General features: G+C 36.5%; 1 protein-coding gene across 5 annotated transcripts; it reads right to left on the reverse strand.

Annotated features, from left to right (window-relative positions):
• Positions 1 to 5,494: 5,494 nt before the first annotated feature.
• LOC126928090 (uncharacterized) lies at positions 5,495 to 16,751 on the reverse strand. Of its 5 annotated transcripts, XM_050743982.1 has the most exons (7): positions 14,236 to 14,483; positions 13,210 to 13,289; positions 13,038 to 13,137; positions 12,729 to 12,818; positions 12,579 to 12,628; positions 5,639 to 5,684; positions 5,527 to 5,564 (listed from the first exon to the last, which is right to left on the reverse strand). In XM_050743982.1, exons 1-7 carry the CDS (start codon positions 14,285 to 14,287, stop codon positions 5,542 to 5,544), a joined length of 441 nt encoding a protein of 146 aa, XP_050599939.1. In that variant the 5' UTR covers positions 14,288 to 14,483; the 3' UTR covers positions 5,527 to 5,541. The 5 variants fall into 5 exon arrangements, 2 of the variants coding, with proteins under 2 accessions (XP_050599941.1, XP_050599939.1); XM_050743984.1 differs by lacking the exon at positions 13,210 to 13,289 and having other exon boundaries at positions 5,495 to 5,564; positions 5,637 to 5,684; XR_007716271.1 differs by lacking the exons at positions 5,527 to 5,564; positions 5,639 to 5,684; positions 13,210 to 13,289; positions 14,236 to 14,483 and adding exons at positions 15,992 to 16,152; positions 16,303 to 16,751 and having other exon boundaries at positions 11,563 to 12,628; positions 12,729 to 12,950.
• Between the last annotated feature and the right edge of the window lie 6,406 nt (positions 16,752 to 23,157).

The following is a 23,157-nucleotide window of genomic DNA, read 5'->3' on the forward strand; positions in this document are numbered from 1 at the left end:
TCTAAGTCTGGGTTTTGACGTAACATTACACAAAATAGCCTCGCTATGTGTAAAACAAAAATAATTAATGTCTGTAAGGAAACCACTGCAAACGAGATCGTCGTTAATGAAGCTGACATTGATGTACATGGTAATAATAAAAGTCGATCAATTTCTCTTCTCGACAAATTCAAAGATTCATTCGTTACGGATTCCCTACGTATTCGCGTAAATACAGGCCGGTTAGAAATACGATTAATTGATCCTAACATCACCGTACGAGGAAGTCCTTATAGATTTAGCGAGGAAGACCGAAGAGCGGTACGTGAGAAAATAAGCGTTTTAATTAAAGCAAAGATCATAAGGCCTAGTAATTCGCCATTCGCGAGCCCTACGTAACTCGTGAAGAAGAACACGGCTCAGATAGATTATGAGTGGATCCCCGAGAACTAAATCAAAGTACCGTCGCGGATCGGTACCCTTTACTCCTTATTGCGGATCAAGTCGCGAGATTGCAAGAGGCGAGATATTTTATTAGCCTGGATATGGCCAGCGGGTTTCACCAAATTCCTACTTATCCTAATTCAGCGGAGTATACAGCGTTCGTTACTCCCGACAGACAATATGAGTAGATAACGATGCCGTTTGAACTGAAGAATTGCGCCGTCCGTCTTTCGGAGGGCCATTCGCAAGGCCCTAGGCGACCTCGCTCATTCGTACGTTGTTATTTATTTCGATAACGTTCTAATTATTGCCGACTCGATAGATCAAGCTTTAGGAAGATTGAACACCGTATTAGATACCCTCGTAAAAGCAGGATTCTCTGTTAACATTGCGAACTGTTCTTTTCTAAAGACATCGGTGCTCTATTTGAGATATGTAATTCATAACGAAGAAGTTCGTCCGAACCCGGGTAAAATACACACCTTAAGCTTTTTACCTGTGCCAACAGCCGTCACACAGTTCAGGCAGTTCATAGGGTTAGCTTCGTACTTCCGAAAGTTCATCCCTAAATTCTCACAGGTGATGAAACCCCTGTATGCGCTCATCTCAAATAACAGAAATATAACTTGGACAGATAGGCACGAGAAAATAAGACAACAGGCAGTTTCCGCCCTGACCGACGCGCCGGTGTTAATGATATTCGACCCCAATTACCCGATAGAACTACATACTGACGCTAGCTCGGAGAGAGTTACGGGGCGATTTTGACGCATCAAGTTGAAGGTAAAGGCAAAGTAATAGAGTATTACAGTAAAAGAACTACCCTCGCAGAATCTAGGTATAATTCCTACGAACTAGAGACGTTAGCAGTCGTAAACGCAGTCGAGCGTTTCCGTCACTATCTACATGGACGGGAATTTCTTGTCGTCACAGATTGCGACTCGTCGAAAGCGTCGAGTAACAAAGTACATTTAAATGACAGGAACCATCGGTGATGGGCCTACTTGCAGACTTTTGTTTTTTTGACATTATGTATCTGGAAAGTAAACGGACAGCCCACGTAGATTTCTTCTCGCGAAACCCCGTAGATTTAGACCACCGTAAAATTGATAAAATTGCGGAGAAAGAAATCAATCTGGCCGAAATATCGGAATACTGGCGATTAGCCGAACAACGTCGTGATTCTCAAACCTTGGGAATCGTCAAGAAATTGCAAAACGATGAGCTCGCGGAAGACATCGCGAATACATACGAATTACGGTCCGGTACTCTTTACCGTAGGATACAAAGAAAAGGCAGGACTCTCTGTTTACCTATAGTCCTAAGAGGTTTTAGATAGTCTGTTATTAACTATGTGCACCAGTCAATTATGCACTTAGGTTGGGAGAAAACGCTCGAGAGACTGTACGAGTATTACTGGTTCGAAGGGATGGCGAAGTACGTTCGCCGATTCATTGAGAACTGTCATGCTTGTCAAGTTTCGAAAGCTAGTTCAGGTAAGATACAAGCCGAACTACATCCTATACCTAAGACCAGCATACCCTGGCATACGGTCCACATGAACATAACAGGCAAGTTGAGTGGTAAAAGCGATTCAAAGGAGTACGTCATTGTTTTGATCGATGTGTTCACTAAATTCGTATACCTGCATCGTACTCGTAAGATAGATTTCCGTAACACCATTAAAGCACTTAAACCCGCTATATTTTATTCGGAAGTCCCTGCCGGATAATAGCAGATCAGGAAAGATGTTCTAAGGGTAATGAATTTCGAGAATTCTGCGAAAGCAAACGAATTAAAGTTCACTCGATAGCGACCGATGATAGAGCTAATAGACAGGTAGAGCGTGTTATGCGTACATTGAAAATACGTTCACGACAGTAGAAACGACCGGGCGGCCGTGGCAAGACGCGATTGGGGAAATACAGCTAGCGTTGAACTGCACCACCAACCGCGTGACTAATTCGAGCCCTTTACAACTACTAATCGGTAGAACAGCGAGACCGTACGACCTATTACTACCCGACAATATCGAAGAAAAGGAAGTCGATATCCCTGATGTAAGACAGCAGGCTGTATAGAACATAGAGAGTAAAGCCCAGTACAACAAAGAAAGATTTTGATAGAAACAAAGCTAAAGTGGTTAGGTTTAACCTCGGCGATTTCGTACTACGCAAAAATGAGAAAAGAAACCAAACCAAGCTAAAGCCAAAATTCAAGGGTCCATTCGTAATAACCGAGATTTTGGAAGGAGATAGATATATTTTAAAAACGCTAGACGGCAAACGATCGTATAAAGACAATCACGACAGATTAAGAAAAATGCCGGACAGTCGCGTTCCCGCTGAGTTGGACGTCGGTAGTGACGGCAATAACAGTGACCACGACGACATGAGCACCTCGATCTCGGAAGATCCTTAGCACAAAGACCGTAGCACCTTACGGAGTATGTTATGAAGCTTGGTAAAGGGGCAAGTGATGTGTTCACGCGCACCATGAGCTATAGAGTTATGAAGCTTGGTAAAGGGGCAAGTGATGTGTTCACGCGCACCATGAGCTATAGTGTTATGAAGCTTGGTAAAGGGGCAAGTGATGTGTTCACGCGCACCATGAGCTATAGAGTTATGAAGCTTGGTAAAGGGGCAAGTGATGTGTTCACGCGCACCATGAGCTATAGTGTTATGAAGCTCGACTAAGGGGCAAGTGATGTGTTCACGCGCACCATGAGCTATAGTGTTACGAAGTTTGGTGCGGTCGTGCGATCTAGAAAAACGAGATCCATTGGGGCGCGAAATCGAGACTGGTCCATTTCGCCGTTATGACCCGACTGATAACCCACAGGATGCAACTAGCACTTCCAATACTAATTACAACGTTACTAATTCATGTGCTCTTCTATTCCTTTTGTTGTCAAACCTCCGAACAAAATTTTGTTGTTACACTGGACCCTCAGCTTATTTAGACATTAAGTTAAATTGTAGACATGCTAATTGTACCGAACCTAATGTTAGAAAGACTCAATCTTGTAGTTGCACCCGAGGACGTGTGATAGTCAGAATGGCCGTGTCGGAGATGGAAAAACACCGGAACCTCTCCTTGGATTCTCGGGAATACCGTAATGTCGTAATTTAGATTAAACAAATGTCGCTCCGATTGTTCGAGGTTTATGATAGTGAGCTTGGGCTCGAGGCGACAACCAGTCGCCGAACGTAGCCGCGGTCAAGGGATGAACGTTTTATCTAACAAAGGCACAGAGTAACTCTATACCTCTCCTTTAAAGAAATAGCCGTAGCGACACGTGGCAGTAAATATTTCAAAGGTTTCTGTTCCGTGGCTCGCCACACGCAGATCCTATCCTTCGGGTAAGATGATCTCCAGATGTCAATATACCTCCGCAGTATGTTTAGCTAACTTGAGGACCCGCAATAAATCTTAAGATTTAGTCAAGCAAAGTTCTTCATTTAGACAAACAGTCCTTGTTGCAACTACGGGACGATAGGAGAAGCCTATCTTCCACGAACGATGCCCCCGTCAACAACCTCCCCTCAAGGGCGGCCAGCATCTCTTTCAAAACGCCGATATGGAGATCGACCAATTAGCAACAGCGCTAATTTCCCTCACCTTTGGAACGAAAGCTTTCTTTGACGAATCCGAGGATCTCATGTCCTTAGACCCACCCATTATAGTTTTCCTCGACGGCATCGTCGAGACGGAGAGTTACTCTCCGGTACGATCTCGACGACGATTCAAGTAACTCTCGGATACGTAGTGATTGCCCCATGCATTAACATTGAGTACAACTTAGACGCTAAAGAAGAGTAGAGTTCGTCATCCCGTTGACCGTGGATTCGTTATTGAGCCTAAGATCATTGTCATTAGCTTCTCGAGTATCAAATTATCGCGATTACTTGTCCAATTCCAACATGGTCATGTTTGCACTAGTAAATATCTCCTCTATTGCATAGTGATCACGTCTAGTGTCAATAGGGATTCGTTTACGCCCTTAACCCTAACTCTAATCGTAACGCCAACCCGACATATATATATATATATATATATATATATATATATATATATATGTGTGTGTGTGTATACGTTATTAAACCATTAAAACGCAAAGAAATAAATATATAGATTTACATTTCTACGAACCTAGAGAATTATATACGAAATCCACATTATGGAATATTCAACCAATTAACGATCCGAGAAACAATGAGAATAACAATACGCGCACATATACATATGCATATATATATTTTACATAATGGAAAATTACATTGTGAAATGTATATATATATATACACGTATTATTATATCGAACAACTACTCATCTAATATTCAAAACCACCTTGTAAAAATTACATTACTGAACATTCAACTAAACCAACTGAAGATTTAGTATAATAATATATAATAATATAATAATATATATATATACATAGATATGTGAAATAGCGTTGTATATAACCGGAAACAATACAAATGTCACACGACTTCTTCAACAACTTCGACTCTTCGTTCCTGCCGACAACACCTCACACGATGACTGCGTCTTCTAGGGCCACTTACGGATTCTTTACAATTCTTCTTCTTCTTGCACTGAAATATCATATGCAGTGAATAAAACACGAAAGAAGCAGGATGAACTAAATAAAAGAAATCATAACAAGATACACACCGAGACAATCCGCATGGGAACCTCTGACAAAGTATCTATCATTAAATGCATAATAATCAAGATGCACAAACCTCATCTGGAAGTCGACACCACTCACAGCGTGCCAATGCAAGGGAGGAAAACGAATGAAATTGTATTTCGTGAAGACGTTTCACCACTTTCCATAGATCAGAAACTGGAGTTACACAACTAATAACCTAATAACAAGAAAGTAATATAAAATATACACGATTTAATATATAGCAAATATGGACATATAAATCTACAAGGAGCAAAATATATCTCATATTGTCAAATAAAACCAAATTGTCAAATGATCATCAGGACACGACGCCAACGAAGGTGCCACTGTGCCTATTTGGATGGAAAACCGCCACTTCAGCATCATCCCTCGCACATATTCACAAACGCACGTCGATCACGTCATCTCGTACCATTCACATATCTTCCTCCTCTTGCGCTAAAACAAATTCACAAGTTTAAGGAAACAAACAACATGCGAAACGAGACAGAATACTAAAAACACACTCACACAGTTCGCACAGGTGCGGACGCTTTTGTGTCCATGACTCAACATAACCTGTAATCATCAAACTCCACGTTCTCTCATGGAAACTCTAAAAACCTGCAACATTGCGATTCCCACCGGAACGAACTGTCACGTGACTGCCATCCCATTGGGGATGTCATTATAAAAAGCGTAGCGACACAATTCAAATCGGAGTAATCGTTACCAGTTAGAATAAAAGGGAGTAATCGTTACCAGTTAGAATAAAACGGAGTAATCGTTACCAGTTAGAATAAAAGGGAGTAATCGTTACCAGTTAGAATAAAACGGAGTAATCGTTACCAGTTAGAATAAAACGGAGTAATCGTTACCAGTTAGAATAAAACGGAGTAATCGTTACCAGTTAGAATAAAACGGAGTAATCGTTACCAGTTAGAATAAAACGGAGTAATCGTTACCAGTTAGAATAAAAGAGAGTAATTGTTAGCGGGTCAGTTGAATAAAGGAATAGAAGAGAGTAATTGTTAGCGGTTCGGGAGAATTTAGCGAAAAATAAAGAAGAGTCAGATTAATTGTTAGCGTTAGCGTTAGCGATTAATTGTTAGTGGTTCAGTTAGAACAATCAGAGTAATTGTCAAAAGAGAGTAACTGCCATTAGTTGGTTCAGTTAGAATATAGTCAGAGAAATTGTTAGCGTTCGGGAAAATTTAACGAAATTAAAGAAGAGTAATTCAGTTAGAATAAAGAAATAGGATAGAGCAATTGTGATTAGTTGGTTCAGGAGAATTTAGCGAAAATAAGGAGAGAAATTGTTAGTCGTTCAATTGAATTTGAGTGAGTCTGATATCAGTTCGTTCAGTTGATTTAATTAGAATTTAAGTTAGGATTAGAGAATAATTGTTCGTTCCAGTTCGAGTTTAAGAATTACGAGATATAAATGTTATTAGTCAGTTCGAATTATAAAATAATTGTTATTAGTCAGTTAGAATTAAAACAATAGTTGGCTCAAGTTTTTGTGTTAGAATTTCGAATTGTTAAACACGTCCGGACACACTGTTGTTTACACTGTTCAAATTAAATAAAGATTAAAACGAAAAATTATAGAAGTGTCGATCTTTGTAAAACCGGAATCACCCCAGCGGCCTGCCCGTTCATCAGCGGAGACCAACGTCAGGTGAGTCAACTTTAATTATTATTAATAATTAATAATTAAAATAATAAATAATATCAATGATTAGTATAATTCGTCATTAATTCCGCCTGTAATAATTATTTATAATATAATTGTTTATTCCAAACAATCCTCTCCCGTGCTAGTATTCCTGCGCATAGCAGGTTAGCCGAAACGTGGAGATTGTTGACCAGTGGCCTAAACTCCGATCAACGCTACATAATCTAACAAGAAATATCTAATTGAAACAGTCCTTAGACTGTTTCTGGTGGCAGCGACTACTACATTGTTTAAAATTTCAAAATTTCGATAGCGAAACGTAACAATATATATATATATAGATAAAAATTTTGGTGGCAGCGGTGGGATACGCTCCACGGAGGATTACAGTTGGTATAAACAATAACATACGCTCATAGGTTTAAAGTTTTTTCAATTTATTAACTGAAACATACACATAAACATATACAAAAAGAAAGGAAAAAAAACATGGCGGTCGCACGAGACTCACTAAACGAGGACACGATTACGTTGTTGTCGGAAAAATTGAAAGCGTGGGACGAGAATTTTCGCGTACTAACCGACATTAATGCAAGTCTAAGCAGAGTGGAAGAAGACCTGCATGCAAGTAGGGAATCGAGAGATACCGAAATTCCCACATCGACGCCGTTAATTCCGCGAGGAATAAGACCCATTAATGATAATTTTCAACCAATTAAACTCAAAGACGCGATCGAGTCAGTGCCAGTGTTCGACGGCCATCGACCACCGGTATTTCAATTTTGAAGGGTATGCGAACGAGCTCGAAGTATGGTGCCAAGAAGTCAAGAACCCTACCTAGTAAAATTATTGATGAACAAACTACGCGGACACGCGTTTCTCGCCGTAGAGGACGGTGTAGTATTAACCCTGAACGATTTCGGAAATAGGTTAAAAAATATGTTCGGTCCGGGAAAAACAATTAACGAATACAGAGGTGAACTAGCGACGGTGTTTCAACGACCGGGGGAAGAGATCTTAGATTACATAGATCGCATCAAAAATCTCAGGCTAGCAATAATGGACGAGGAAAGATGCGGATTTGATACCGTGTCCGCGGATGTCCAAGACACTATAGATTGGGACACGACAGAAGCCTTCGTTAAAGGACTCCCAAACGAGGTATTTATGCGGGTAAAATTAGCCGGATATCAATCCCTAGACGACGCGTTTTGCCAAGCCGTGAGAGCTACGAGAGAACTGAAACAAATAAATATCAGATCGCGATGTCAACGACTAGGGAACCCAAACAGTCTTAACTGGAACGCCTCTCGCCCTAACAACGACAACAACAATCGCGATATCAACGGAAATAACCGCCAGGATCGAAGATTCGTGCCGCCGGCGCAAAATCATCCGAACGTCCCTAGACAAAATTTTATAATGTGTAACTACTGTAAGAAGCCTGGGCATCTAGTAAGAGACTGCTACAAATTCAAAGCAAGGGTGGACGCTGGAATAATTGTGCCTTACGCGTCAGGGCAGTCGGGAAACGAGACGAATCCTTCGAGGGGAGGGAGCGAACCTCGAAGGAGCAACGCCATAAACCGCTCAAGAGAACAAGCTACGACGAGAAGACCGGATCTCACGGTAGTCAACCGAACGCGACAAACGACTCCCGTAAAACCGACGAACATTCCGGTAAAACCATCATCCAGTCGTGCTCAAGAACAGTTAAGAAATCTGGAGAACCAACGATCAACGAAGAAAGAGGGTTACAAGAAAGCAAACAAGTATCACCGGGTGTTGGACTCAGATTCGGACGTCGACCTTTCCGGATGGTTTCAATAGAAATAAAAGAAACCTCAAATACTCCTACCGCGAGAATAGTCTCCCCGGATTTGAAAACGAAGGCGAACCTACTGCTAGACTCCGGATCAGAAATTAACATTATCAAGAAACCTGCCTTACCCGAGTCAGCGATCATCAACGAGCAAGAGATAATTGAAGTTCGAGGAATTACGGCAACGAGCCTGGTCACCCTAGGGCAGACAATAATACAGGTTGCGGGCCACCCCGTTACTTTCCATGTAGTTGATGATTCCCTGCTGATCAATCAAGACGGAATCTTAGGTTCCGAATTTTTTGCAAAATACAGAGCCCGTTTGGATTACGGGCAAAAACATATCAAATGGGGGGATATCTACATCCCGTTTGATACAAAAGAAAAGATAATTGTGCCGAAACGAAGTTCGGTACCCTGTACCATAAATATCGCAAATCCGGAGGAAATTGAGGGATTCATCCCCAAAATCGAACCGATTAAGGGAGTCTATTTCGGAAATGCGGTCGTGAAAAACCATAAGGGACGTGGTTATTTAAGAATAATTAATACCACCTCGAGGGATTACGAATTTACCGTACCCACAATAGTAATAAAAAAATTTGCAACTCCTACTCCGCCCTCTCATACTACGTGCAACGCCGTTTCAGCATCTGAGGGAAATAGGTTCGACAAAATAATGGAATTATTGCGACTAGAGCATTTAAATGAAGAAGAAAAGAGGAACGTCGAAGCGCTAATACGGAAGAATCAAGATAGATTTCATCTCCCAGGGGAGACACTAGAAGGAACAGACGTTTTACAACACGAAATTGCTACCACAGATGAGATACCGATCAATGTTAAACAATACCGGTATCCTCCCGTACATCGGGAAGAAATAAACCGCCAGATTCAAGAACTACTAGAAACGGACGTTGTGGAATCATCGACATCTCCGTATAACTCCCCATTATGGATCGTGCCGAAGAAACCGGACTCTCAAGGTAATAAACGATGGAGAATGGTTATTGATTACAGGAAATTAAATGACAAAACAATAGGCGATGCCTATCCACTACCCAATATCACTGAAATATTGGACCAATTGGGAAGTGCGAAATACTTTTCCACGTTCGATCTAGCATCTGGGTTCCACCAAATCCGTATGTCAGCGAAAGATGCCCACAAAACTGCATTCTCGACGCCATATGGTCATTTTCAGTTCAAACGAATGCCTTTCGGACTGAAAAATGCACCAGCAACGTTCCAGCGGTTGATGAATTCGATACTGTCAGGGTTGCAAGGAATAGAGCTGTTCGTTTATCTGGATGATATAGTAATTTATTCCACATCCATTCACGAACATGAGATTAAATTTAATCGACTTATGGACAGATTGCGGAGAGCTAAATTGCAACTGCAACCGGACAAGTGCGAATTCTTACGGCACGAAGTAAAATATTTGGGACATGTAATCAGTGAGAATGGAGTTAAACCTGACCCAAAGAAAATCGAGGCAGTTTCAAATTTTCCACGGCCAAGGAAATCAAAAAATGTTAAACAATTTTTGGGATTAGCTGGATATTACCGAAGGTTCATACCCAATTTCTCCAAGGTTGCGAAACCATTGACGCAATTACTAAAAAAGGACGTTGCGTTCAAGTGGACGGAAAACCAAGAAGATGCATTCAACACCTTGAAAACAGCCCTTATAACAGAACCCATTTTGCAGTACCCGGACTTCTCTCAACCATTCAATCTCACGACAGACGCATCTGGATATGCCGTGGGCGGCGTACTAAGCCAAGGACCTATCGGAAAAGACCTACCGATCGCATACGCCTCAAGATTATTGAACCCCGCCGAACAAAATTATTCCACGATAGAAAAGGAATGCCTAGCGATGGTTTACAGCGCAATGCACTTCCGACCGTATTTGTACGGGAGAAAATTCACCATTATAACCGATCATAAACCTCTGGTGTGGATGCATTCTATCAAAGATCCTACTTCAAGAATTTGGAAGTGGAAACTAAAATTGGCGGATTTCGAATTCGACATTATACACAAAGAAGGTAAGGCAAACGCGAATGCAGACGCCTTATCTAGAAACCCCCCTGAGGTTTGTTTGCCAATCAGGAAAAGAGAGGAAGATTCACCGAGTCGATATCCCGCACCCAAGAGATTTGAACTAGACACACTAACCGAAGACTCCCCCACGTTTGAAGTTAAACCACGCGAACTATCGCAACACAATAGACCAGGAAAACAAGAAAAAATTTCCATTCGAAAACACGTCACCATAGAAGAAACACCCACAAAACATTTTGACCACGCATTAGCCGAAATCGACGTAAACACAGACGAGGAAACAATCACTCAAGAGATAACCGACATCGATAAAACGAATGAAGAAGAACCCCCTATAACAATTTCCGAACCAATTCAGCAACAAGGAAAGGACGCAATGCCTGCGGTACTTTCAGAGCTAAGAATCTTGGAAACGCGAGACTCGATTACGAGAGTAAACGACCATAGAATAATATTCGTCGATATACATGGCACTCCGATAGATAAAGGGGCCTTAGAAATGAAGGAAGCAGGAAAACTGCCGTATTATAGAGATTTAATGTTGGGAAGAGTAATATTGAATCAAGATTCCGGAAAATACATCGTGTCCCTACCCGTAAAGGAAGATCGAAACTCTCCAATAACGCCAGAAAATATATTGAACTCATTGAAATCTTTACTGGATGTGGTAAAAGAAAACCAATTAACGTCCTTTAGCATCAGCAAAACAAACCTGGAAGAAATACCTTGGCGATATACAATCAGGAAACTGAAAGAAGTATTCATGGGAGAAACCATAGCTATTACCATCTGTACCAGGGAAATAATTATCCCACCGGTGGAAGCGCGAAGCAATATAATACGAGAAAAGCACGAATCACCTGTAGCAGGACATAAGAGAGTAACAAAAACTTACCAAAGAGTACGACAATACTACTATTGGAAAACCATGAAGAAAGAAATCCAGGAATACGTGAGAACATGCAAAGAATGCCAATTGAAAAAGTTAACCAGAATAAAAACAAGGCAACCCATGGTGCTCACAGACACACCAGGTAAAGCGTTCGATAAAATTAGTATGGATATCGTCGGTCCATTACCACAGACACAAAAGGGAAATAAATACATATTAACTATCCAAGACTTACTGGCAAAATATTCAATCGGGATCCCGATGGCAGGAATCTCTTCGGCCGAGATAGCTGACGTTTTCGTAAAACAATTCATTTGCCGATTCGGTTCACCGAGGGCTATCCTTACTGATCAGGGAGCAAATTTTACATCCTCGCTGATGAAAAAGGTAGCAAAAAGATTTCGCATAAAAAGGTATACCACGTCAGCATACCATCCACAAAGCAACGGCTCCATCGAAAGATCTCACCACGTATTAACTGAATACCTCAACCTGTACATCGAAAATTCCAGAAACTGGGACGAATGGGTGGAATTAGCCATGTTCTCCTACAATACCTCCGTACACGAAGGAACAAAATTCTCCCCACACGAACTAGTCTTTGGGCACTTAGCCAGAGAACCTACTGGCGAGATGATAACCGAGGAGAATATGGAACCAACATATGCAGAGTATCTCAGAGACCTGTTCGATAAAATCGTCACCGTTCAACAAATGGCAAGAGAAAATCTGATAAAATCCAAATTAAAGTCAAAAGAATACTATGACAGACGAATCAACCCGCAAAATTTCAAAATAGGAGATCTAGTATATCTATTAAAGGAACCCAGAAGAGGAAAATTTTCCGACCAATATTCGGGACCGCATAGAGTGTTAGAAATTTTAGAAAACCAAAACGTCATGATTGAAGTGAAAGGGATTCCGCGAACAGTGCACTTAAATAAGTTAAAATTAGCGCATAACCGAAATAAACAATAAACGAAACGTTTTCAGAAGGTAACACAATACAGTAGTATGTAGTGTAGTGCTGCTCGTCGAATAATGCGGATAATGGAAACCTAAAAAGAAAAGGAAATTACTATGTACTTTCTAAACATTACTCAAATATAAAATGTATTAATTCAATAAAGTGATTAAAACGGTGAAAGTGAAAAGTACCTTGTGAACAATTAACTATTGTAAAAGGAAGTGTATATGCAAAGACAGGCCATAAGCCCATATTCGTAAAACATAACGTATGACAGCCATCTGAAACAAATGGAAGAATTAACCTCAATTACCTTAATACAAAATATAATAGTACTAAACGATTATAACAATATCGTGGTTAAACCAAAGTAAGTGCGACACTGCTTGTCGAATAGTGCAGATAGTGGAAACCTAAAAACAAAAGAAAGATTACTATTTGCGTTCTATAAAACATGTTAATTCAATAACATAATTAAAGGCAGTGAAAGTAAAAAGTACCTAGTCCACAATTAATCATTGTAGAAGGAAGTGTACATGCAGGAATTCCGCAGAGATAAATTATGGATCCACTCCGTAGAACATAGAATACGACTGCCAGCTGAAACGAATGCAAGAACTGGCCTCAATTGCCTTGACATATATGAAAAGAAATAATACTATTAAAACTTACAACAAGATTGCAAATTACGTCGGGTAGGTGTCTTGCGTGAGCGACGTAGCGTGTAGACTTGGAGAATAAAGACGAAGTAACTATGAACAGTAATAATATAGTGTGCAAGTTCTAATCTATAATACATGAATTAGTCTCGACTTACATTACACGATTATTATTATACCTCACATATAGAAACAGATTTGTAATGCACAATAGCGGTCGCTCACACAATGCACTACGTGCATATTGAATTAATTAACTAAATGATATGTTTATACTCACAAATATAGGATAAATAAAGGTATCTGTAGTAAGTATTTTGAATATAATGAAAACCGGATGATGCCTTACACACGGTAACGCAGCATCGAAGGAATAGGATTTGAGAAACTACAAACGGTAATAATTCAATAAACAAGTTTTAACCAATAATACATAGATTAGCTCAAAAAATTATACTATACAAATATGAAATAATAATAAATCACTAATAATAAATCACATAATTACTAAGTAACAACAGATTAATAGGGAAGATATAGAAATAGCTAATAAAATAGAAATAGGCTAGGAATTAATCAAGATAGATTAGCCGAGCATTAATAATCAAACATGATTAAAATTAGGAATTATCATATTGTGTTAAGCTATTACAGCATTACTATATTAAATTACGTATAAAGAAATAAGGTTATATTACACAGTGGTGACTGGTGACACTATGCACGCATTAGATTAAACCAATTAAACAAAAGCTACATAAATATAAACTACCTTATAGTTAAACAGTGAAACGATTCTATTAGTAATTAATATTTTCGACAACGATATAATCCACACGCTATTACATTAAAATAACACACAGTATATATACACATATTACAACAAATACAAAACAATGTTAAATTAAACATACACATTACGACGAACACAAAACTAGACGTTGACACTTCACTAGAACGGAGTTGAAACTAAGTAACAAAACAATTATTACAATATCAAACAAATTTACAAAACACCACACTCTTATTTAAGATGTACACAAACATCCATTTTGGAAATCCGTCGCGAGCGTGAAGCAGTTCTCACGCATGCGCAATGAACTACATGCAATAATTATACACACTAAAATAAATACAGAATAATATTATTCCCACTTCAATTATACGTCAACTGCTAAAATAAAGTCACAAATAATTAACAAATAAATAACAAAACCGCATGAATAAAATTCACCATATACTAGAGACATTCATGAACGGCCATCTTAGATTGTCACGAATAGGGAATAGACCTTACGCACGCGCAATGAAACACATATACATAAATAATATTAATTTTATTTGAATTACACGTCACCTACTAAAATAAAGTTAAAAATAATTAACAGATAGATAATTAATTCGATATTGGCAAAAGTCACCACATATTAGGGACATCCACCACCAATCAACGCATGTATGTAGTAACTTTAATACCTCACAAATAAATTATATTTCTAATAAAAAAATAATAAAAAGACGGGTACGATAATCTAGACTTAGGCTATCGCGACCCATACGAAGACCCTCCAACACGTTTTTATGCACACAAATTCAAAGAGCGCGTTGTAGATTGTGTGAAATACAAATAACAAAACTCCAACCCGCGATATTTTGTCTGCAATGCATAAATGTCAATCTTAACACGACACAATAACCCCAAAGAAATCTTTTGATGTAAGGAATTGTAGTTCGCGCTGTTGCCCGTTAGGATGGACCAACAACCAATCGCAACTACATCTGCTACGATCAGTCAAATTTCCTTCGGAAATTTGAACACCAAGGGCGGAGGTGTCACGTCCCGCGTTCCGCACGTGACGCCACGAACCAATAACTTATGAATAATTAAACACGACCAATAATAATAAATTAACTAATAACTAACCAATCAAAATAAAAAGAATTATACGACAGACAATCAAAATGAAATAAATGAATCAATAAGAAGAAACACTACAACCAATCAGCAATGACATATAAAATACAAATAAAATGAAGTAATTAAATGAACCAATAAATAAAACAAGCCGCGATTCAAATGTATGAGATTTCTCTGCGAAAACACATGTATATACACACACGTGTATGCATATCTGTGTGTGTGACCTACTTCGTGAATCTGAATAATTGGTAATCTAATAAAATATAAAAGAAATAAAATATACTACACTACATCAGCATTCTAATAAAAGTGAAAATTGTATACAAGATTACTCTGCGACACACACATATATAGATATACACATGCGTACGCGTATCTTTGGGAAAAATTCATAATATATATATATATATATATATATATATATATTATGAATTTTTCCCAATACACATACAATATACATACATATATATATATATATATATATATATATATATATATATATATATATATATATATATATGTATGTATACGTTATTAAACCATTAAAACGCAAAGAAATAAATATATAGATTTACATTTCTACGAACCTAGAGAATTATATACGAAATCCACATTATGGAATATTCAACCAATTAACGATCCGAGAAACAATGAGAATAACAATACGCGCACATATACATATGCATATATATATTTTACATAATGGAAAATTACATTGTGAAATGTATATATATATACACGTATTATTATATCGAACAACTACTCATCTAATATATAAAACCACCTTGTAAAAATTACATTACTGAACATTCAACTAAACCAACTGAAGATTTAGTATAATAATATATAATAATATAATAATATATATATATACATAGATATGTGAAATAGCGTTGTATATAACCGGAAACAATACAAATGTCACACGACTTCTTCAACAACTTCGACTCTTCGTTCCTGCCGACAACACCTCACACGATGACTGCGTCTTCTAGGGCCACTTACGGATTCTTTACAATTCTTCTTCTTCTTGCACTGAAATATCATATGCAGTGAACAAAACACGAAAGAAGCAGGATGAACTAAATAAAAGAAATCATAACAAGATACACACCGAGACAATCCGCATGGGAACCTCTGACAAAGTATCTATCATTAAATGCATAATAATCAAGATGCACAAACCTCATCTGGAAGTCGACACCACTCACAGCGTGCCAATGCAAGGGAGGAAAACGAATGAAATTGTATTTCGTGAAGACGTTTCACCACTTTCCATAGATCAGAAACTGGAGTTACACAACTAATAACCTAATAACAAGAAAGTAATATAAAATATACACGATTTAATATATAGCAAATATGGACATATAAATCTACAAGGAGCAAAATATATCTCATATTGTCAAATAAAACCAAATTGTCAAATGATCATCAGGACACGACGCCAACGAAGGTGCCACTGTGCCTATTTGGATGGAAAACCGCCACTTCAGCATCATCCCTCGCACATATTCACACACGCACGTCGATCACGTCATCTCGTACCATTCACATATCTTCCTCCTCTTGCGCTAAAACAAATTCACAAGTTTAAGGAAACAAACAACATGCGAAACGAGACAGAATACTAAAAACACACTCACACAGTTCGCACAGGTGCGGACGCTTTTGTGTCCATGACTCAACATAACCTGTAATCATCAAACTCCACGTTCTCTCATGGAAACTCTAGAAACCTGCAGCATTGCGATTCCCACCGGAACGAACTGTTACGTGACTGTCATCCCATTGGGGATGTCATTATAAAAAGCGTAGCGACACAATTCAAATCGGAATAATCGTTACCAGTTAGAATAAAAGAGAGTAATTGTTAGCGGGTCAGTTGAATAAAAGAGTAAGAGAGTAATTGTTAGCGTTCGGGAGAATTTAGCGAAAAATAAAATAGAGAGAGTAATTGATAGCGTTCGGGAGAATTTAGCGAAAAATAAAGAAGAGTCAGATTAATTGTTAGCGTTAGCGTTAGCGATTAATTGTTAGTGGTTCAGTTAGAACAATCAGAGTAATTGTGAAAAGAGAGTAACTGCCATTAGTTGGTTCAGTTAGAATATAGTCAGAGAAATTGTTAGCGTTCGGGAAAATTTAACGAAATTAAAGAAGAGTAATTCAGTTAGAATAAAGAAATAGGATAGAGCAATTGTGATTAGTTGGTTCAGGAGAATTTAGCGAAAATAAGGAGAGTAATTGTTAGTCGTTCAATTGAATTTGAGTGAGTCTGATATCAGTTCGTTCAGTAGATTTAATTAGAATTTAAGTTAGGATTAGAGAATAATTGCTCGTTCCAGTTCGAGTTTAAGAATTACGAGATATAAATGTTATTAGTCAGTTCGAATTATAAAATAATTGTTATTAGTCAGTTAGAATTAAAACAATAGTTGGCTCAAGTTTTGTGTTAGTATTTCGAATTGTTAAACACGTCCGGACGCACTGTTGTTTACACTGTTCAAGTTAAATAAAGATTAAAACAAAATATTATAGAAGTGTCCATCTTTATAAAACCGGACTCACCCAGCAGTCTGCCCGTTCATCAGCGGAGGCCAACGTCAGGTGAGTCAACTTTAAATTATTAGTATTAATTAATAATTAAAATAATAAATAATATCACTAATTAGTATAATTCGTCATTAATTCCGCCATTAATAATTATTTATAATATAATTGTTTATTCCAAACAATCCTCTCCCGTGCTAGTATTCCTGCGCATAGCAGGTTAGCCGAAACGTGGAGATTGTTGACCAGTGGCCTAAACTCCAATCAACGCTACATAATCTAACAAGAAATATCTAATTGAAACAGTCCTTAGACTGTTTCTGGTGGCAGCGACTACTACATTGTTTAAAATTTCAACATTTGGATAGCGAAACGTAACAAATGCAATATAACGTTATACGTTATAACAGTATATGACGTTATACGTCATATAGTGATGCAGTATAAAGTAATAGGTAATAACGTAATAGCACATAACGTTATACGTCACATAGTAATGCATTATGTCGTTATACGTTATAACGTAATACTCCATAACGTTATACGTGATATAGCGATGCAATATAAAGTTATACGTCATATAGTGGTGCAATATATCGTTATGCGTTATAACCTAAAAGTATATAACGTTATATTTCACACAGTGATGGAATATATAGTTATACCTTATAACATAATAGTATATAACGTTATACGTCATATAGTGATGCAGTATAGCGCTATAGGATATAACGTAATAGTCTATATCGTTATACGTCATATAGTGATGCAATATAGCGTTATACGTTATAACGTAATAGTACATAAGGTTATACTTCATATAGTGATGCAATATATCGATATACCTTATAACGTAATAGTATATAACGTTATACGTCATATAGTGACGCAGTATAACGTTATAGGTTGTAACGTAATACTCCATAACGTTACACGTCATATAGTAATGCAATATAACGTTATACGTTATAAAAGTATATGACGTTATACGTCAATTAGTGATGCAGTATAACGTTATAAGTGATATAGTGATGCAATATAACGTTACGCGTTATAGCGTACTAGTATATAACGTTATACTTCATATAGTGATGAAATATAACGTTATAAGTGATATAGTGATGTTATATAACGTTATACATTATATCGTAATAGTATAAGACGTTATACGTCATATAGTGATGCAGTATAACGTTATACGTCACATAGTAATGCAATATGTCGTTATACGTTGTAACGTAATGCTCCAATACGTTATGCGTCATATAGTAATGCAATATAACGTTATACGTTATAACAGTATATGACGTTATACGTCATATAGTGATGCAGTATAACGTTATAGGTAACAACGTAATAGTATATAACGTTATACATCACATAGTGATGAAATATATCGTTATCCGTTATAACGTAATAGTATATAACCTTATACGTCATATAGTGGTGCAATATAACGTTATGCATTATGACGTAATAGTATGTAACGTTATACGTCACATAGTGGTGCAATATATCGTTATACCATATAAGGTAATAGTATATAAAGTTATACTTCATATAGTGATGCAATATATCGTTATACCTTATAACGTAATAGTATATAACTTTATACGTCATATAGTGATGCAGTACAACGTTATGCGTTATAACGTAATAGTATAAATCGTTATACGATATAAGGTAATACTCTATAACGCTATACGTTATAACGTAATAGTTCATATCGTTATACGTCATATAGGGATGCAATATAACGTTATAAGTGATATAGTGATGCAATATAACGTTATAAGTGATATAGTGGTGCAATATATCGTTATACCATATAAGGTAATAGTATATAAAGTCATACTTCATATAGTGATGCAATATATCGTTATACCTTATAACGTAATAGTATATAACTTTATACGTCATATAGTGACGCAGTATAACGTTATAGATTGTAACGTAATACTCCATAACGTTATACGACATATAGTAATGCAATATAACGTTACACGTTATAACAGTATATGACGTTATACGTCATATAGTGATGCTGTATAACGTTATAGGTAATAACGTAAAAGTATATAACGTTATACGTCACGTAGTGATGAAATATATCGTTATCCGTTATAACGTAATAGTATATATCGTTATAAGGCATGTAATGATGCAGTACAACGTTATAGGTTATAACGTAATAGTATATGACGTTATACGTCATATAGTGGTGCAATATAACGTTATAAGTGATATAGTGATGCAATATAACGTTATGCGTTATAACGTAATAGTATATATCGTTTTACGTCACATAGAGATGCAATAAATCGTTATACGTTGTAAAGTAATACTCCATAACGTTATACGTCATATAGGGATGCGATATAACGCTATAAGTCATTTAGTGATGCAACATAACGTTATACCTTATAACGTAATAGTATATAACGTTATACGTCATATAGTGAAGCAGTACAACGTTATAGGTTATAACGTAACAGTATATGACGTTATACGTCATGTAGTGGTGCGATATATCGTTATACCTTATAACGTAATAGTATATAAGGTTATACTTCATATAGTGATGCAATATATCGTTATACCTTATAACGTAATAGTATATAACGTTATACGTCATGTAGTGACGCAGTATAACGTTATAGATTGTAACGTAATACTCCATAACTTTATACGTCATATAGTAATGCAATATAACGTTATACGTTATAACAGTATATGACGTTATACATCATATAGTGATGCTGTATAACGTTATAGGTAATAACGCAATAGTATATACAATTATACGTCACATAGTAATGCAATATATCGTTATACGTTGTAACGTAATGCTCCATAACGTTATGCGTCATATAGTAATGCAATATAACGTTATACGTTATGACGCAACAGTATATCACGTTATTCGTCATATAGTAATTTAACTTGTGGTCGTACGTTATGGCGTAATACTCTATAACGTTATAGGTTTTAATGTAATAGTATTTGACGTTATGCGTCATATAGTGATGCAGTACTACGTTATAGATATAACGTAATGGTATATGACGTTATACATCATATAGTGATGCAGTGATGCAATATAACGTTATAAGTGATACAGTGATGCAATATAACGTTATAAGTGATATAGTGATGCAATATAACGTTATACGTTATAACGTAATAGTATAAATCGTGGTAGGATATAAGGTAATACTCTCTAACGCTATACGTTATAACGTAATAGTTCATAACGTTATACGTCATATAGGGATGCTATATAACGTTATAAGTGATATAGTGATGCAATGTAACGTTATACGTTATAACAGTATATGACGTTATACGTCATATAGTGATGCAGTATAACGTTATAGGTAATAACGTAATAGTATATAACGTCATACGTCACATAGTGATGAAATATATCGTTATCCGTTATAGCGTAATAGTATATAACGTTATACGTCATATAGTGATGCAATATAACGTTATGCATTATAACGTAATAGTATATAAAGTTATACGTCACATAGTGATGAAATATATCGTTATCCGTTATAACGTAATAGTATACTACGTTATACGTCATATAGTAATGCAATATAACGTTATGCATTATAACGTAATAGTATATAAAGTTATACGACACATAGTGGTGAAATATATCGTTATCCGTTATAACGTAATAGTATATAACGATATACGTCATATAGTGATTGCAATATAACGTAATGCATTATAACGTAATAGTATAAATCGTTATACGGTATAAGGTAATACTCTATAACGCTATACGTTATAACGTAATTGTTCATAACGTTATACGTCATATAGGGATGCTATATAACGTTATAAGTGATATAGTGATGCAATATAACGTTATACCTTATAACGTAATAGAATATAACGTTATACCTTATAACGTAATAGTATATAACGTTATACGTCATATAGTGATGCAGTACAACGTTATAGGTTATAACGTAATATTATATAAGTTTATACTTCATATAGTGATGCAATATATCGTTATACGTTATAACGTAATAGTATATATCGTTATACGTCATATAGTGATGTATTATAACGTTATAGGTTATAAAGCAATAGTATATAACGTTATACGTCACGTAGTCCTGCAATATGTCGTTATACGTTGTAAGGTACTGCTCCATAACGTTATGCGTCATATAGTAATGCAATATAACGTTATACCTTATAACGTAATAGTATATAAGGTTATACTTCATCTAGTGATGCGATATATCGTTATACCTTACAACGTAATAGTATATAACGTTATACGTCATATAGTGATGCAGTACAACGTTATAGGTTATAACGTAATAGTATATGACGTTATACGTCATGTAGTGGTGCAATATTTCGTTATACCTTATAATGTAATAGTATATAAGATTATAAGTCATATAGTGACGCAGTATAACATTATAGGTTGTAACGTAATACTCCATAAAGTTATACGTCATATAGTAATGCAATATAACTTTGTACGCTACAACAGTATATGACGTTATACGTCATATAGTGATGCAGTATAACGTTATAGGTAATAGCGTAATAGTATATAACGTTATACGCCACATAGTGATGAAATATATTGTTATCCGTCATTACGTAATAGTATATAACTTTATACGTCACATAGTCATGCAATATGTCGTTATACGTTGTAACATAATGCTCCCTAACGTTATGCTTCATATAGTAATGCAAATAACGTTATACGTTATAACGTAACAGTATATGACGTTATTCGTCATATAGTGATGCAATATGTAGTCATACGTTATAGCGTAATACCCTATAACGATATACGTTATAATGTAATATTATGTGACGATATTCGTCATATAGTGGTGCAATATAACGTTATAAGTGCCATAGTGATGCAATATAACGTTATGCTTTATAACGTAATAGTATATAACGTTATACGTCACATAGTGATGCAATATCTCGTTATACCTTATAACGTGAAAGTATATAACGTCATACGTCACATAGTGGTGCAGTATAACGTTATAGGTAAGAACGTAATAGTATATAACGTTATACGTCACATGGTGATGCAGTATAACGTTATAGGTTATAACGTAGTAGTATATAACGTTATACGTGACATAGTAATGCAATATGTCGTTATACGTTGCAACGTAATGCTCCATAACGTTATACGACATATAGTAATGCAACCTAACATTATACGTTATAAAGTAACAGTATATGACGTTATTCGTCATATAGTTATGCAATATGTAGTCATACGTTATAGCGCAATACTATATAACGTTATACGTTATAATGTAATAGTATATGACGTTATGCGTCATACAGTGATGCAATATAACGTTATAAGTGATATAGTGATGCTATATAACGTTAGGCGTGATAACGTAATAGTATAAATCGTTATACGATATAAGGTAATACTCTATAACGCTATACGTTATAAGGTAATAGTTC

The sequence above is a fragment of the Bombus affinis genome, unplaced genomic scaffold, assembly GCF_024516045.1.
Source record: "Bombus affinis isolate iyBomAffi1 unplaced genomic scaffold, iyBomAffi1.2 ctg00000522.1, whole genome shotgun sequence".
NCBI classification, from domain to species: Eukaryota; Metazoa; Arthropoda; class Insecta; order Hymenoptera; family Apidae; genus Bombus; species Bombus affinis.

Bases quoted from the DNA above. Each gene is read 5' to 3' on its own strand.
- LOC126928090 (XM_050743982.1), bottom strand. From the start codon at position 14,287: ATGCGTGAGAACTGCTTCACGCTCGCGACGGATTTCCAAAATGGATGT. The intron at 13,290-14,235 runs GTACATCTTAAA...TACTGTTCATAG, and splicing joins TTTCCAAAATGGATGTTTGT to TTACTTCGTCTTTATTCTCC. The intron at 12,819-13,037 runs GTACTTTTTACT...CATTTGTTTCAG, and splicing joins AATGATTAATTGTGGACTAG to ATGGCTGTCATACGTTATGT.